At 36.0% G+C, this 18,506-nt stretch overlaps 1 protein-coding gene and 1 pseudogene across 2 annotated transcripts; one reads left to right on the forward strand and one right to left on the reverse strand.

Moving 5' to 3' along the window:
• Window positions 1-3,938: 3,938 nt before the first annotated feature.
• Window positions 3,939-12,316, reverse strand: LOC125194449 (diacylglycerol O-acyltransferase 1A). The gene is made up of 16 exons (XM_048092675.2): window positions 11,748-12,316; window positions 11,353-11,433; window positions 11,046-11,119; window positions 10,879-10,954; window positions 10,085-10,152; window positions 9,147-9,270; window positions 8,846-8,944; window positions 7,896-7,997; window positions 7,669-7,805; window positions 7,355-7,436; window positions 7,212-7,232; window positions 6,300-6,362; window positions 5,285-5,332; window positions 5,132-5,194; window positions 4,997-5,050; window positions 3,939-4,384 (listed from the first exon to the last, which is right to left on the reverse strand). Exons 1-16 carry the CDS (start codon window positions 12,168-12,170, stop codon window positions 4,280-4,282), a joined length of 1,620 nt encoding a protein of 539 aa, XP_047948632.2. The 5' UTR covers window positions 12,171-12,316; the 3' UTR covers window positions 3,939-4,279.
• A 1,370-nt stretch (window positions 12,317-13,686) lies between these two features.
• On the forward strand, window positions 13,687-15,763 carry LOC125197487 (glycylpeptide N-tetradecanoyltransferase 1 pseudogene; annotated as a pseudogene). Its single transcript, XR_016137718.1, has 2 exons — window positions 13,687-13,825; window positions 14,139-15,763. The product of XR_016137718.1 is annotated as a glycylpeptide N-tetradecanoyltransferase 1 pseudogene (transcript).
• The last annotated feature ends 2,743 nt before the right edge of the window (window positions 15,764-18,506 follow it).

An 18,506-nucleotide genomic window follows, 5' to 3' on the forward strand; every position in this document is an offset into this window, starting at 1 on the left:
AACCAATTTTGTCTTACATTGCACCATCTTTGATCGTCTTACAAATTCATGAGATAGAAAAATCAACTCTTGCGATGGAATCCTGAATTAACATATCATGAAATCGACTATTAGCGATGGAGAAATCAGCTTTGCGATAAAAATTGATATAACAGATCGTGAAATTAACAATTGACGATGGAGAAATCAGCTCTTGCGAGAAAATTGATATAGCAGTTCGTGAAATCAACAATTAAGATGAGGAAATTAGCTCTTGAGATGAATATTTTGCAAGATGTGATTGTTGAACATGAGCGTGAGCGATGGAGATTGTAGCAAATCTGTATAAGTTTTGTTGAATCATATTGAAGCGATGGACTCCGTCAAGGAAGAAGATGATTCTCTTGCTGTTGCGCAAGACGCTAGTGATGGCGTAGATGGAGATGAAGTTGTAGGAGATGGAAGATGAGAACAAGAAGGTGAGGCGCGAGCATGGAGCAGAGGACGGCGTCGCCAAAAATCTGGATGGTTTTGTTGCAGCAAGATCTGGATTTAGCGTGAATCTCTCATAGAATATGGTTTCCAAAAATGCCCTTGTTAATTACTTTTTAATTAAAATATGTAAAAATAGTCAAGCCATAAGATTAATTTGGAGTATTAAGATGTGTGGCTGAGATTTATTCTCTAGTTATACACTTAAAATTAGTTAAACATTGATCACTCCTTTATATATATATATATATATATATATATATATATATATATATATATATGGGTGTGTTAAAATGACAACACTCTTAAAATGACACTTTGACAACACGCTAGACTGCAATATTAAATATGCTAGACTGCAATAGTATAAACGCTAGACTGCAATCTATAGATTGCAGTCTAGCGTATTGGAAATTGCCTGAAAAAATTGCAGTCTTGCGTATTGGATATTGCAGTCCTTGAAAATTTACCCTTGAGCTTGCCACATGGCAGCTTATTATTCGTCCATATGTACAAATGATTGGCTAGGAATGGTTGTATGGTGTTACTTTAAGAGGTGTTGTCATTTTAACACACCCATATATATATATATTACTCCCTCCCTCCCGGCTAAGATGACACATTGCTTAGCCGACACGGGATTTTAGGAGTTATTGGTTAAAGTGTTTAATTGGAGAGAGAGAAGGTGAGTGTAGGTATTAAAGTAGAGAGATGAAGATAGATGAATATTTTAATAGGAGTGAGAAAAAGTGGTTGAGTGTATTAATTGGAGAGAGAAGGTTACCAAAAAAGGAAATGTGTCATCTTAGTTGGGACAAACTAAAAAGGAAAACGTGTCATCTTAAGCGGGACGGAGGGAGTATATAACTTATTTTATTTTATATAGAATATAAATATATATAATATAAAATTAATATATTATATATAATATGTATTATATGAAAATATATTAAAAGGATATATATTATATATATGATATAATATACTAAGTTAATAGAATACAAATATATAATAATATATTTAAAATATAATTCGGTTTTTCGATTTTTTTTCCGCCCAAATCGAACTGAATCGAAAAATCAATTTTTTTGTATTTTTAAAACTGAACCGAACCATAAAACCGAACTGAATTTCAAAATTTCGATTTGGTTCAGTTCGGATAATCAATTTTCGATTTTTTTGCTCACCCCTAGTTGTTCATTGGAAAATTCGGAAAATCTCAAAATTCACGTAATAAGATATAGAAAGAGTTATGAGGAAAGGAAGAAAAACACATATATATGTGTAATTACATGCAAATAACCTAACATATTGTCTTGTCATATTTTACAAGGGGTGAGCAAAAATTCGAAACCGAATACATGAATTGAACCAAACAAAATCGTAAAACTTGATTCATATTTTTCTATTCAGTTCGGTTTCATTTTTTAAGAAAAAATCGGCGAAAACCCAAAACAAACCTCTGTCCATGGAAAAATAGTATATTGTTCGTCCACCAAAAAATCCAAAATTAGTCTTTATCTATTGTTGAATATGACTACTAAAATATTACTAGGTAATACAAGATAAACACTAGCCGGACGTAATACAATCTGAAAAAAAAAAAGAGTGCGAGAAAATAAACTGAAACAAAATGAAACGAAACAAACGCAACAAAACCGTAGAGATAATAGCCAAGTCGATGAGTCTTCTTTCCGCAAAATGAGCTACGCCCAGACATGCTCACGGTTCGTAAACCGGCGGTTCCGAACCGGAACCGCCGGTTCCGATTTCGGGAAATGTAGAACCGGAACCGAACCGTGAGGCAATTTCACAGTTCCGGTTCCGGTTCGAAAACCGGCGGTTCCGGTTTGGAACCGCCAATTTTCCGGCGGTTTTTTACGGTTTTCACGGTTCCGAACCGTCGGTTTTCGGTGATTTTTCGCTGTTCCGGCTCGGTTTCACGGTTTTTCGACAATTTTCACGGTTCCGGTTTGGAACCGTCCGGAACCGTTCCGGACGGTTCCAGCACGGTTTCGATTCGTAAAATTTGAAATCGGAACCGGCCCACGGTTCAAAATATGGCGGTTCCGGTTCAAGAAAAAAGGCACGGTTCCGGTTCGGAACCGGAACCGGCGGTTACGGTTTCGTGATTAACCGCCGGAACCGAAAACCTTGGACATCTCTAGCTACGCCCTAATAGTGCTCTCAGATTTGTGTATCGTCCCAAAAAATTAAACAGCTTCATCCGACAAACTAGATGATGGCGAGGCCATAGCTTCGGTATAAAAACTATGCAGAGAGAGATAACTTATATGTATACAAAGAATGCTTTACAATTTGTCGTGCATGAAATGCATGGAGTGACTATCATATTTACGTTTTAATGGTTTAAAAGGATTGAGCTTAGATAAAACCCAAGTTCCCAGCTCAAAGACTATTTGCCAAGATTCAAGGCTCACATCGCAAGGCACGCGGCCTTGTGAGGTGGGGTAGGCGGCGGCGAGCTCGTGTAGACTCTACGCCAACTCTGGCCACTTTAATTATTACTCCATGGAATAATTTAGTCCCTTAAATACTCCTCTCGTCCCACTAAATATGAAACATTTTATTTTTTTAAGATGTTTTATGTAATGCTGTTTTGTGAGTTAATACACATACTCCCTCCGTCCGCGATTAGGAGTCCCGGACACTTTTGCGCACCCATTTTATATAAATGATAAAAAATAGTTAAAGTAGAGAAATTGTAAAATAAAGAGAAAATAATGTCGAGAAGACTGTTTGCCTACAACATATTAAAAACACAAAATTAGAAAATAAAAAAATCCCGATTTATTGTAATCAAGCTGGTTAGCTTTGCTTCCAATTACCATTAGGCTTTCACCTCCCATCCACTCCACCCCACACCTCATCACATCCTATCCTCCGTTTGCTGCAACATCTGCATGTTTTATACTGACTGACTCGTATATTGTTGCAAAGAGTGCAACCTCATAATAGATATAAAGTGTGCTTCACTCTTCCCGTCACAATAAAACACTGATGCAGCTCATCGACGCCATAATCTCTCGCGCAAGAGATGACGAGAGGGCTAAGGTACAGTACACACTGTGTTGATACAATTGGCAATGCCCGCTACAGATGTGATATCTGCGATATTGTACTGCATTCATGCTGTGCAATGCTTCCGTCAAAAGTGAGTAATCATCGATGGGACAAGCACCCTCTGCCGCTGTCATTTGATGCTAGCACCAACCATCCTAATGACTTCTACTGCTAACTCTGCGAAAAGGAGATGAATCCCAAAACCTGTCGAGGCTGCGATGTTTCCATCCATCTTAAGTGCTTGCCAACTTCATTGGGCTGGCGTCGGAACACCAAGTTTGTGCAGCAATATAAGGTTGGGGCATTTCACCAACACCGTATCATGTATTCTACGGTTTGAAAGCACAATCTCAAATGACACACTTAATGGTGGACAGAGGGAGTACATGAAAACGCTCATATTCTCGAATAATTTACATATAGCACATAGAAAAATAAAAGTACAAACTGAAACCATCTCCACAGTCTGAAAATGTCAATGTTTCATCAAATTTTAGACCATTCTGTATTTTTTTGAGAAATGGACAAAACTTTGATGGCTCCTTACCCACATTACAACAACAAATCATAAGGTTATCTTGCTATGGCAGATAACTTACTACTTCAAGCCGTTTTACACAGATAAGATGCATCAAGTTCTCTATTGGCACATAATTAGGGATCCTTCTTTTCTCTTTGGGGCGAGGGGTTGTCTGCTTGATATATCTTTTGAAGACAGATATCCCTACCTTGTGCCAGCTTTTCGATTCATCAAGTCGTGGTAGTACAACAGCACGCACATGGGTTGACCGAAGATGCAGAAGAAGCACCAAAACATCATATTGCCCACCTGGTGGAGAGAATGGATTATAGGCAACTGATTTTTACAAATATTACCAATTTACGGATGTACAAGGGCAAAAGAAAAGAAACATACAATGTCCCGTAAGCTATTTATTTGAGACAAAGTAGAGTTTATCCACTACTGATGTTAAAGGGATCTTTCCGTGCTAATACATGTTTTCCAAACTTAGTTCAGGAACTAAACCTTTTAAATAGAGTCAAATCAAGAAACTAGAAAGATATATCGGAATCCCAGGAGAGTCAGGTATGTTTCAGATTCGTACAAGATAGCTTTGGAGAAAGGTCTAGCACATAGTTATTATGAAGACAATTTAAGGTATTAATAAGTTGAATTTACATCATAAGCCGATTATTTGCAATTACTCTAACTAGAAGCTGTACTCAGCAATAAGGAACAAGTCAACTTAAAGAGCGCCATAATACTAATATACCACATTATTTTTCCCATTCCTGTTTCTTTTGGGGGGTTGGGGTTGGGGCTGGAGGGGGGGTGTTGGGGTGGGCTTTCTCATAAGGTCAAGTCATTCACTGTCAAACTGGTAAGTAAGCATGGTAAATAAACCAAAGTAGTAAATGTGATAAGAAAGCAGAAGCCTACCATTGAGTTTTTGAACTTGTCTTGTAAGTAATTAGTCACGATTACAAGAGGAACCTGTTCAAATACAAAGAAGAGGAAGGAATTAAAAACAATGGCGTCATGTTTCATGTTGGATTATAAAAAAAAAAATCATACCTGAAGCATGATACCAGAGAATGCCCAAAACTTGAATATGTGGCAAGGGACAGCTACACACAACTGTGTTGGCACATGTAACCCATAATTATCTAACACAGCTAGAGTTCCTAAGTTTCATGAATAAAATAAACCAGGAGAAGGTCATCATACCTCATGGAAAATTGCAGAAACAAGAAACGCAATCAAAATTGCCACCGTCTGCAACAGAAACCGAGGGAATTTAAAAATAAAGGTAGGAGACACAAGCAAATATAAATATCATTAGAGGAATAACTACCATGGTCAGAAATCGCCAATCCATAACCACCAATATAATAAATTCAGAAACTAGCAGAGGACAAAGGCTCTTATATTATGGACAACATTATCTAATTGTTTATTCTGGGGCACAGTTGAGTGGAAAATACCAGCACCTTAATTTTTTTTATTGTTTTGATTTATTTGGTTAAAGAAATTACCACTTATAAAAATATAGCAAGAAGATGGGTGATATTTTGCCAGTATGTATGCATCACATACTTCCACATGGAAATTATGAGAAGAGCGATCAAGCTTCTAAATTTTACTAAGAATGAAAATCGATCAACAGGAACAAAGATATAGGAAGTTAGAGACTGTAGATGGTCAACAGAAAAGGAGGCAGAAGCACTGGTATCAAACAAACAAATTGATCTGAGATTGTTGGATTCATGTGTAAGATTTAGTGCCAAAAATATGGATAGAGGTTGTTCACACATATCAATAGATTTCTATTATAATGTATCCACGAAGAGTGTGAAGCTTTAATTATAGGCATTTAAATAACCACCAATTTTATAGGCAATATGCCATAGGAAAGGGTGAAACTTGAAAAAGCCATCAAAGACATAAGCACTACTGAAATGGATAGCAATTGAAGCTGATGACCATTGAGTTTCAATTAGAGCTAAACTAAGGTGAACAGTGAACTAGAAAAGCGTAACAAATTTAACTAGCAGTTGTGGCACACAGATGTCAGATTGTATGACATGTATATGGGCATAAAAGAGTAAGACCACACGTGAAAAAAGATAATTTGAAGTTGAAATTTAAGGTAGTACCATGTAAATAACCGTCTATAACCAATAGATCCACACATGCATTCACAGGAAGTTGATTAACCAACATACTGATTACATGAAAATACCTTTGGCAACCCATTCTGTAGAGACGGGCAATATATATGTCTAACCATCCATTTATGGACAGGCTGCGATGAAAAAAAGATGGTAAGAAATTGTACAATGGATGATAGCAACTGCATTATACCAGTAGAACTAAGATATGGTGGCAGAAGTGGGATAATTATGTACGTTCTGATTATGTACCATATGATACTTCTTATGCATATTTTCTAAAATAAAACTAATACCTACTCGTTGATGCTAGTATTTGATATCTATTTTGAAACAGAGAAACCATAAGTGATAATCCAGCTAGCCCAATTAATTTGCAAACATTTCACAAAACATTTTACTGAATGGAAATAAGTACTTATGGCCAACACGAGACATGAACATTATTCAGAGTTCTGCTTTGTTGAGAGACCTGTTTCTCCTTTACCCAACCCATTTTCCACAAGCAAAATACGTTCCATATTTATGCCACCACCTAAGGTTTTATAAGCTTCACTTAAGCCTAACTGATAAAGTTGTTGGGGACATGATATTATCACGTTAATCTTTTTAGATAGAAAAGAAAAAGGATGTTTATGCATCTAGTGAGGCTCTATTAGCAAATATTATGGACTAACTCATTTTAGATAGAGAAGGAAAATAATGTTTATGAATCATATGGACTCACATAATGGTGCACTGTGTAATGATTAAAAGCAGATTTTCTGTCAGCCATTAGTTGCTGAAACTATAAGTTAACATTGCTTGCATTTGGGTACTACCGCACCAGTGTTGCTTATTACCCATAGCTTTAAAATGCAATGTGTTGTAAAACTAGTAAACCCTTCACCCAAAAACTCGGGACACGTGTTTGACATGTGAGTTCTCAGTGTGACGATGTGAGTCCACATTATAAATAAGCTCCAAATAACTCAAAAACTCACCATATTCCACATTCTCCAATACTGACGAAAGCAGCAACATCGTCCCATCAATACATTGTAGGATCATCCAAAATTAGTCAGCCATGATTTATATTCTGATAAAGAGAATTAGAAGAGAAACAATAGAAAAGGATTGTGTTCACCTCCTCGACGGTCTTTGCATTCCACCAATCCTTATAAAACTCACGGTCCCCAAAGCATAATAGTTCAGCAAGTATATTTAGCCTATATCATAGCACTGCATGTAAGTATATGATCAGAGTAATGTAATTAAAAGGACAAGCTAAGTTGAGTGGTAAACATAGTTTCTCATCATACAGACGCTTATAAAATCACAGGAGAAAAAACACAGCCACACGCCATAATACTTCTTGAACCAAAGTAAAGCATATTAATCTTTCATAGTAATAATTTGACTGTGAATATATTTATTAAACTTTAGGAAGAATTAACATACCAGAGGTGAAAAAAACAATAAAACATGCAAAGCCACACGTATAAATTTGGAACTGAAAGCTTCAAGACCCTCTCCACGGCATACAAAAGATTCCCTTTCAGGGGATGTTGAGAATTTTGAACAATCGGGTTTATATACTGCATCATAAAGCAAACTATATTAAAGCCTTGTATCACAGTAAAATAAGGTGAACTATCTAAATTGAAGAGCAAGAAACAGGAAATTACCTGTTCTATAATAAATCCCATGAATCCTGTAAATATTACCAGTTTAATGAGTTGCCTTACCACCCAACCCTTCCGAATGCATGATGTTCGAGGGTAGCTTGGCTACAGACAAGAGAACTCACTTAATCCAGGCACAATCACATAATCTATAAACACTTATAGTTGATGTTCCACAAACCAGAGTGGTGCTAAGGACTTGCACAGTTGCACCACAAAACTGGAGCACAAAATTGATAAGTATAATTTACAGAGATTAGGTTACTGATAATGACTTTTCCTTCTATCCAGCTGCTTGACAATGCAGATACTTTGCTCTTACAATGTTATTACACACTACAGAATGACTCCAAATGACATTTATTCACCATGTCAGCGGAATATGCACGGTCAAGATTGGATATGTGTGAGCTTGAAAAAGCACCCAGTCCAAGTAACCAAGGCATTAACTGAATGTTAGCTCAGTACATTTTCCTTAGACTGCTTTAACTGATAATGAAATGATGTTTCCTATGTAACATCTTCTAAACAGACACAAACATGTTTTAGAACATACAACATGCACAGTAGTATTAGTAGTATATCCAGATTCCAAGTCACAAGAGAATCTGTGTCGCACGTGTGTGAACACCTAGCAAATCGTATTGAGGACTTTAGGAGCCTTAAACTTGGTAAGAATGTCTCGCAAGTAAAGACTAGGTTTTTGATGTAAGGTGAAAGAGACTTCTTTATTCTTGCAGCGTAGAACACACATGGTCACTAATCAGTTACCCATTTTCAGAATGCGTAACATCCAAAACCAGAAGTAATAAAAGTATCCCATTTTGGGAATCTAGTTCTCACTTATGCCCATTTCAAGAATTTTTCCCACTAATACACACTTTAGTTTAACTAAAACTGATTGAAGAGTGAAGTGTGGTTTCTTTATTGATGAATTGCAAGAGCAAGTATACCTGGTAACACAATGTAGGAGCAACCATGAAGTAAACCAGACTCTTAAAGCTAACATCATAAGAGTAGTCGAGGTTCCAGTATCTGGATACAGCTTCCCACTGACATCATTCAGTAAACTTGTTATGAGAAAATATCCAAACATGACTTCATCATTGACAAGAGATAGTGTCCATGCTTGTTTAGTACAATCCTGATGTTTACTTGTTTAGTACAGAATGCGAGGATTATTATGCCGAAAAATTTTAATGGGAATATTTGTGACAGAATCACTAAGATAAGATAAATATTCTCTCTCATTACCTTCTCCTGTGATTTTGCTAGTACTCTCAAATCATAATTTGTATGTGCGTATGAAACCAGCTTCAGCCATACAATGCAAGCAAAGAGCATCAACGCAACACCTGATAGAACAGCAGAATCACACCTGTGCAGCAGTTGAATAGGATTTTCACATCAGGATTGTATTTTACTCCAGTTCAACTAAGATCCATTCTCCCTACAGAATCACTTAAAACTAATGTTTATAATATCATGTCAAAATTTTAAGGAACGCCCTCCACTTCTCAACTTATACTGGGATCTGCTTTATCGGTTTCTGAGCAATAAAAGTTACCTAAAAGTGGACCAAAAGATCCCTCTATTTCAATTCACTTTCACTCTGACCAATAATTCATCACAGTATTAATTTTTTTATTGAACCAGTTTGACGGGCAATTGCAGAGCAGGTTAATCAAAGTTCAATGGTATTCATCTCTCTAGCCAAATCTAAGATAAAATTGAGGGGGAAATTAAAAAAAATCTTATATATTACTGGGACTAAAGGCAATCTTGCCAGAAGAATCTAAACAAGATAATTCTTGACCTAGGTTAAGGGATCAGCGTATTGAAGATTTGAAGATAATAAAAACCACTTAAAAGTCCTGCTCTACCTTCACAGCCTTCACATGTCAGAATGCAGTAGTGCTGGAATTGTTTTCTATTTTATGTCCAATTATAGTGGTCTGTCAAATAAACAATTTTTACAATTTCTACCTAGAGAAAGCCATCAAACATACCAACCATACCAAATAGATTGGTGGGCGGCCGCAAAGAGTAACTAACGCAAGTTCAAACATTCCAGATGTGTACATGTTCATAAAATCTTTCATGTCAAATCTTTAAAACAATCTCAAGGTGCTAATCACAAAATTCACTCATTTTAGAAACAATGTTCTACTTTTATAGTACTGAAGACATACCTAAGAATGACAACAACCGGAAACAAGATCGCTGTTGTTGTAATTATTACATGTAGAAAAACTGCAACCTGCAATAGAATAAATTCAACTAATACTATATTCGTAAATATTATCTGCATGGACCATTAAGCACAATGGTCAACTAAGCTCACACCACATAACAGTTAATACTAGGAAGGAAGGTCAACCAACAACAATGTAAAGAACACTATAGAGAAATGCCTCTACAACAACAGAGGCAGAATTAGTAAGCTAGCGTCATGGTGGGTAAGACACTAAGACCCATTATCCAAGAAGTAAGGTAATGCCTGTATTGGATAGTGACATAGAGTAAAGTGAAAAATAAAACTGAAGTGGACTAAGTTAATTAGCCTGAGAAGAGTAGTTTCAGTAGTAGCTAAGTTAATTAAAGGTAGAGTATGCCAATATAATTAGCAAAAAGCAGCTAAACATCATCAGCATTCATAACATTTTCAACTGTACCAAAACTCTCAGGGTGTAAGTGACACTAAAATGTTCATGTAACTCAACTATATGACTTTTTATGGTATCATAGACAATGAAGCAAGGGACTGCTATGAAGATTCAAAATTCAAGTGGCCAACTGTGTCCATTCACATTAAATGTGTACACAAATGAATAAATACTCCCTTGCTTTAATCATGGTTCAAGGAAGAATCTCCATGCAGCTTAGCATAGTATTGAAAGGAAAGTAAGCATAAATATCATCATCCACATGAGAATGCCAAACAAAAAAAAACAGGTGAAGGAAGAATGAACCGACATTTACTTACCCACTCATGTATATAATTTAGTTTCACCAACTTCTCAACAAGAAACGCAGCAAGCGCAAAAACTGGAAGACAAAGACTGCAGAAATAATATAGAAAAAAGCTAACGTGAAGATAGCCTCTTATAAATCCCCCCCAAATTTCAATAAAAGGGTACAAGATATAATTACCAACACATTAACAGTGGCCAATCACTAAGTGACGTTGAACTAAACCAAAATCCTGCTTTGATCAACCACCCATACTGAATAAAGACAGGGTTAGATATTAGAGAGAAAAAAAATTAACGAATTCCAATTAAGATGTAGCAAGTACATACTTAACTACCTGAAAAAAAAAAGAGAAAATATGTCTTAATGCATAAGTTTGATATACATGCATCAATGATATCTAGAGACTTTAGCTAGCAAACATGTGATAACTCAATGCACCGATATCTGTACGGGTAAAAAATGGCCCTTTGTGCGAAATACGCACCTTCATCAAATTCTCAATTATAAGTCTGCTATTTACAGCAACAAGCACCACTACACAAAGGTTGAATAGACCAGCATGGCTCTGCAAGAGGACAAGTAAATCATTACTGAAATGTAAAAACCAAGTTTTCCCCATCCTTTAGACCAACATTTGGGGTTAAGGGAGTTCAAATTCAATATCACCAACTAATTATTGCTTTATCGAATCCAACATACTCGGCCTCATTTTCTGAGTCGCGTCAAATAAACATCACCAGAATGACAAACTATAACAGCTATTCTTACGATTCTTCAGTTCAAGCACAACAGTCATTTCAGTAAATTAATCACAACATAAATTAAACTCGAATTCCAGGAAACCTAAAACCGTTCATGCAAAGTTGAAGTCCAATTTACCTGTTTAAAGATAGCGTCGGAGCTAAGAGGACTCTCCCTATTTTTGCGGTGAGCAGGCGCGGCTGCTCTGAACATGAATTTGGCAGCCATTGCGTCCGTTCCCTTGGCATTACTACTCTCTCCATCCTCCTTCACTCTGCCCTCCCTCTCCTCCTCCGCCTCGTCGCCATACCTCAGCTCCATATCCCGCTTCCTCTCCTCGGATTCCGCAGCTCCGCCTCGGGAATTCCGCATCAAACTAGCGCCGTCTCGCTCACCTCTGCTGTCATTGATCGCGCTCTCCGCCTCCGGCGAGCTGGAATCGGAGCCGAGGGCAGGCGGAACGGAGAGCCTCCGCCGGAGAGTGGCGCGGTGCGCGCCGCCGCCATTGTCGGCGCCGGACGACGTCGCGCCGGCGATCTCCGGCGAGTCCGTGATCGCCATTCCGCGTGGAAAATTGGGGGAAAATTGAAGTCTAAATTCACAACTTCGCCGAGGAGAATTCGGTGAAAGAGAGATGAAATTGAAAACGCGGATTTTAATCGAAAATAGAAATGTTTTTATTTGTAACTATGGCGGCGTATTTTAGCTTTAGCGGCGCGCGGTGGCATAGTCCAATCATTGCAGTAAGCCAATAGCATTCATTTTGTATTGACAAATTACAATATGCATTTTTTTTCCCTTTTTTCTAATTATTGAAATTAATATTGACTGGTAATTGTCTTTATCTATATGGATAATTGTCTTTATCTAAAGACAATTACCGATTAATTTAATTAAACATTGATTAGTGATTGGTCATTGTATCTAAAGATTGGTAATTGTCTTTAGCTAAATATATACTCTCACATTACTTGAGTCATTTATTTTTTCCACTCGTTTTAAAAAAATAATACTTTCTCCGTCCTATTTTAGCAGTTCCATTGACTTTTCTGCTCTCTTTTTATAAAAATGATAAAAAAATAGTTAAAGTGGAGAAATGGTAAAGTAAGAAAGACAATAATGTAGATAAGACTATTCTCTATATTATTCTCTCTCTTAATTTACCATTTCTCTTCTTTAACTATTTTTTTTATCATTTTTATAAAAAAAGGACAGAAAAGTCAATGGGACTGCTAAAGCGGGATGAAAGGAGTAATAAGTACTCCCTCCATCCCAAGATAAGCGACTCTCATTTTTTTTTGGGATGTCCCAAGATAAGTGACTCATTTCTTTTTTGGTATTCTCTCTATTTTAGGGTGTCTCCGGTGGCGCCCTTCCCACACAAACTGCCTGCTACGTCAGCACTAGCCCTTCCCATTCCACTGCCACATCACTAGCCCTTCCCACTAGGACTTCCACTAGCCCTTTCCATAATTATTCAATTAACAAACTAAAATTTCCGGAATTAAAATATCGACACGGAATACGGGAAAATTCGAAAAATTCATTAAAAAAAATTACATTATAGAGTTTAAAAAATAATTTTAAAAAAAATTAATCGGCACGTCCGACCTTCGCCACAGTGGTGGACGTCCGGTCGGACGTCGTGCTGAGGGGCGAGCCCACCGGATGGGCGTGGGCGCCCTTCCCACCCACTACGGCGGACGTCGGGTAGGACGTCGCGGCCATTGGAGACACCCTTACTTTATTCACTTTTCACTTTACTAACAAAACCTCATTTCCTTAAATCCCGTGCCAAAAAAGTTTGTGGCCACTTATCTTGGAACGGATGGAGTAGTTAAAGTGGAGAAAAAGAAAAGTAAGAGAGAATAATGTAGAGAAGATTATTAACTATAATATTCTCTTTTTTACTTTATTTTTCTCCACTTTAATTATTTATTATTATTTTTTTAAAACGAGTGCGAAAAAGAAGTGACTCAAGTAACGTGGGACGGAAGGAGTCATAATTTTATTTTTTCCATAAAGTAGTAGAATGCAAAATTGTCAAAATATTGGGCATAAAAAGAATAATCTAAATATTAAAACCCCCGAAATGAAAAAAATAGAATAACAGTTGAATTCAAGAATTCATCGTTTACTTCAATGAAAGCTGCTGCAGTGGAGCCCTAGGTGGCGATTTCCCGCTCCAATCTCATTGAAATTTCGCTATTTTCTGTGTAAGTTTTTAGTTCTCATACTTCAATTTACGATTCTTTATTTTGATTGCGTGATTACGTTATTTTCCTGATAAATAGGGTTTAACGATTGATTGCATGATTTGTTATAGTCTTTGTGATGTTTTTGTTTAATGAATCGATGTATGAATGGATATAACATGCTACAGATTTTTATTATTAGTTTCTGCTTTTCTGCTCAATTTTTAGCTGAAGAATTTAACAGTAATATGCAAAGCTTTGCTGGCAAAATGATTAAGAAAAAACTGTTCTTTTTCGGCAATTGGAAAATTAAAATGAGGGAATTGTTTTGCAGTACTAAGAAATGGCAGACAAAAAATCTTCATCTGAGTCCAACAAAGAAATTTCAGAGCAAGATTCTGCTGCTCTTTCGCTTTCTGGCTTTAGAAACTCCCTTGATGATATTGTTCAGCAGTTTCAAGGATCCAACCCGTATAACCAGGAGCATAAGTTCTGGGAAAGCCAGCCCGTTGGGCAATTTAAGGATGTTGGAGACACGAGTTTGCCTGAGGGCCCGATTGAGCAGCCAACGCCGTTGTCTGAGGTAAAACAGGAGCCCTACAACCTCCCTGAATTGTATGAGTGGACTCTGTGTGATATGGACTCGGATGAGGTGTGCAATGAGGTTTACCTTTTGTTGATGAATAATTACGTTGAGGATGATGACAACCTATTCAGGTTCAACTATACGAAGGAGTTTCTTAGGTGGGGTTTGCGCCCTCCGGGTTTTTACCAGAATTGGCACATTGGGGTTCGTGTGAAGGCTTCCAAGAAACTCGTTGCTTTTATCACTGGTATTCCGGTGAAAATGAGGGTGCGTGGTGAGGTTGTTAGAATGGCTGAGGTCAATTTTCTGTGTGTGCATAAGAAGCTCAGGTCTAAGAGGCTTGCTCCTGTGATGATCAAGGAAGTGACGAGAAGGATTCATTTGGAAAACATATGGCAGGCTGCGTACACTGCGGGTGTGCTTCTCCCCACACCTGTCGCCACTTGCCAATACTGGCATAGGACGTTAAACCCGAAGAAACTTATTGATATTGGTTTCTCCAGGCTCGGGGATAGGATGACAATGAGCCGAACAATCAAACTCTACAGATTGCCTACTTCAACAGCCACCCCTGGCTTGAGAAAGATGGAGCTCCGAGATGTTCTCTCAGTTACTCGACTGCTGCAAAACTATTTGAGTCGGTTTGTTGTTGCTCCTACCTTTGATGAAGATGAAGTGGAGCACTGGCTTCTTCCACAGGATAATGTAGTTGAGAGTTACGTAGTGGAGAGCCCAGAGACTCATGAAATAACAGACTTCTTCAGCTTCTATGCTCTCCCTTCCTCTATCCTCAACAACCCGAGTTACTCTACTCTCAAGGCAGCTTACTCGTTCTATAACGTCTCCACAAGGACTCCACTGATTCAGCTGTTTCAGGATGCTCTTGTCGTTGCAAAACAAAAGGATTATGATGTGTTTAATGCGCTTGATGTCATGGATAACGAGCCGCTTATGAAGGATCTCAAATTTGGCCAAGGGGATGGGCAACTGTATTACTATCTCTATAACTATCGGCTAAGGGAGGCGTTGAAACCATCAGAACTCGGACTTGTGTTGCTGTGAATCGCCAGGTTGGCATTCCTTTTTCAAGAACGCCCAGACAAGTACCTGGCTCACTTTGTTCCCTTTTTGAGAATCTCGGTTAAATGTTATGTTTGCTTGCTGGTCTCGGCTATGAATTTTTGGTTGCTCGATTTTAGGTGCATTTGAACGATGTTACTCTTTTTTCTGGTGCAGAGATTCTGCATAGGTGCAACTTGCTTAGCTAGAATATTGTTTCTGCTAACACACTGATATTATGCACACTTCTTCAATATTTGGATTATTCTTGAATATTTATTTGGTGATATACTTGTGTTTGGTTCGATGGATTAGATCGGATTGAATCTTATGAATATGATCGATTGGGTAGATATAGCCCGATATTTTCAATATTTGGATTATTCTTCTGAAAACTTATTTGGTGATATGCTTGTGTTTGGTTTGATGGATTAGATAAGATTTAATCTCAAAGACATTATGTAATTATTACATAAAATGGGCATGACTTATTAGTCATGGTCACCCCTTTTGACAAAATTTAACCTCAAGCATTTTGATGACAAGTTAATTGTGAATTGATTACTTGTATACATATATTTGTTTGCATTCTTGAGAAATCTCACAAATACTAAGAGATAAGTAGTGCTATCAACTATTGACTATGAATATTTGTCTTCAATTAAAAACTCGAGTATGATTACTGAAAATTTGACGTTGGAACGTGTGTAAAATGCTTAGTAGTATATTTAATCAATTTGGAAATTCAGCAATGTGCAGAAATCTTCTCTAAATTGCTTAAATTGTTCTTCTATTGTAATTGCCACTGCCCTTACCTTTTTTGGATCCAACGAAGGAAATAGTACTTATTAAGTTTCATTAGAGAGCCATTTTGTAACCAAAATACTGTAACAATGTCATAAATATGTAAATATAAACCCTAATATTACAGCAACAAAGTCATAAATATGTATATAATAATGAAGTCAATATAGAAATTTTTATTGTTATTGTTATAGTTGATTCTGAATAAAAAGTTAAGTGCATACAATGCAGAGCTAAGATAGTAAGAAAGCTAAAATAATACGGAGTAGTAAAAAAAAAAAGAAGATAGCAAGAAAACCATTTTTCTCTTAAAAATGAGAAAAGGAATTGGAAATAAATATTTAGTGCAGAAGACTCCACCCTTCCAAAGCTTTGGAGCAAAATTTCCCAATTCAGCTGAATTTTGTTGCCACAACTTATTTCAAAACCATAAAAAATCCTCCACCCATAGCACCGGCAAGTTCAGATTCCAGAAGAAAGAAAACCGAATAAAAGTAAAATAAAACAATTAACGCAATTCCTAATATTCTGTTGCTAGATATCAGAACTACTAGACAGAAATGGCGGTTGAAGCATCCCTAGGTAGTTCTGTGGCATCCGTCGGCAGAGAAGGTTAAATCAACCGGAAAACCGGCTGTCAGTAGCCAAGTTAGTGAATCTGGTGACGAGGTACACAAGAATCTGGTGAGTAGGACTTACCTGATGCGGTGTACCCCGTCACTGTATCACTAACTTGACTACCGACATCCGATTTTCCGATTGATTTAACCTTCTTTGCCAACGTGTACATGCCCCAGAACTACCTAGGAATGCTTTAACCGCCATTGCTGTCTAGTATTCCGATATACAACAACGAGAATATTAAGGACTACGTTCGTTGATTTATTTTACTTTATTCGGTTTTTCTTCTTCTAAAATTTGACATCTGAACTTGCCGGTGCTATGAGTGGAGGATTTTTTTTGATTTAGAAATAAGCAGCGGCGACATTATTTATATAGTAGTATTCGGCAGAATTGGAAAATTTTGCACTTATTAGGAATGACCGGTAAACAGAGTAAAAATCTTAACACATTTAATTTACTTATTCAAAATTAACTAAAACAATATCAACTTCATTATTATACACAGATTTGTGATATTATTATAGTAGTATTACTTCATTTGCACTTATATATGAATGATCGCTAAACAGAGTAATAATCCAAACACATTTAATTTATTTATTCAAAATTAACTAAAACAATATCAACTTCATTATTATACACAGATTTGTGATATTATTATAGTAGTATTACACTATTTGCACTTATGTAGGAATGATCGGTAAACATAGTAATAATCTACACACATTTAATTTATTTATTCAAAATTAACTAAAACAATGTCAAGTTCATTATTATACACACTAGTATCACACATGTGCTAGGCACGGACTATAGTATTTCGACACATTAATTTTCAATTACTATAATTTAATTAATAAAATTAGAATTAATATTACTCTATTATGTTAAATTTGTAAACAAAAAATGTGCTAATAACAAAGAAAAAAAACGAGTAATAAAATTTTGTGATTACTCATAATTATTAAAAAAATTATATACACACTACATTAATTTTAAAATTAAAAAAAAACATCAACTTCATTATTACAAACTAAAACCTTCACTTCTACACAACTTATCACTCTCCAAACAAAACTAAAAATAACTCGTTTGTCTTGTTTAAAATTATTCGTCTCACATAAAACTACAATAAAACAAATATATGAAATTAAAAAATATGTCATACCATAACTTTGAAAAGTAACAAAATTAATTTGTAATAAAAAAAATCAATAATCAATAATTAGATAAAATGCTTAAACAATAATCGTAGCTATCAAAGTTGATCAAATTTAGTTTCTAATGAAAAAAGGTACTCCATTTGTTATCGTTCAATATTAATTTAATACTCAAATAAACATATCATTATAATTAAAATATAATCAATCAAAACTAAAAAATCTCATGTAACTAAATTTTATAAATCCTACAACCTGAACAAATAAGTTTAAATTAAATATTAGACAAAAATTAAATTTTTTATATTTTGACATATATTCGATATTCTCAATAACAACAAATATTAAAATTGTCGTGCAATAAATAATAAAAAATAATTAAATTATTAAAATAATAGTATTAAAGTAATAAAATTAAAGAAAAATTAAATTATACTACATTCAATTTACCAAAAGCGGTAATATTTTC

Source organism: Salvia hispanica, chromosome 4 (assembly GCF_029641045.1).
Source record: "Salvia hispanica isolate PSC_SH4W2 chromosome 4, Shi_PSC_v1, whole genome shotgun sequence".
In the NCBI taxonomy this organism is placed as follows: Eukaryota; Viridiplantae; Streptophyta; class Magnoliopsida; order Lamiales; family Lamiaceae; genus Salvia; species Salvia hispanica.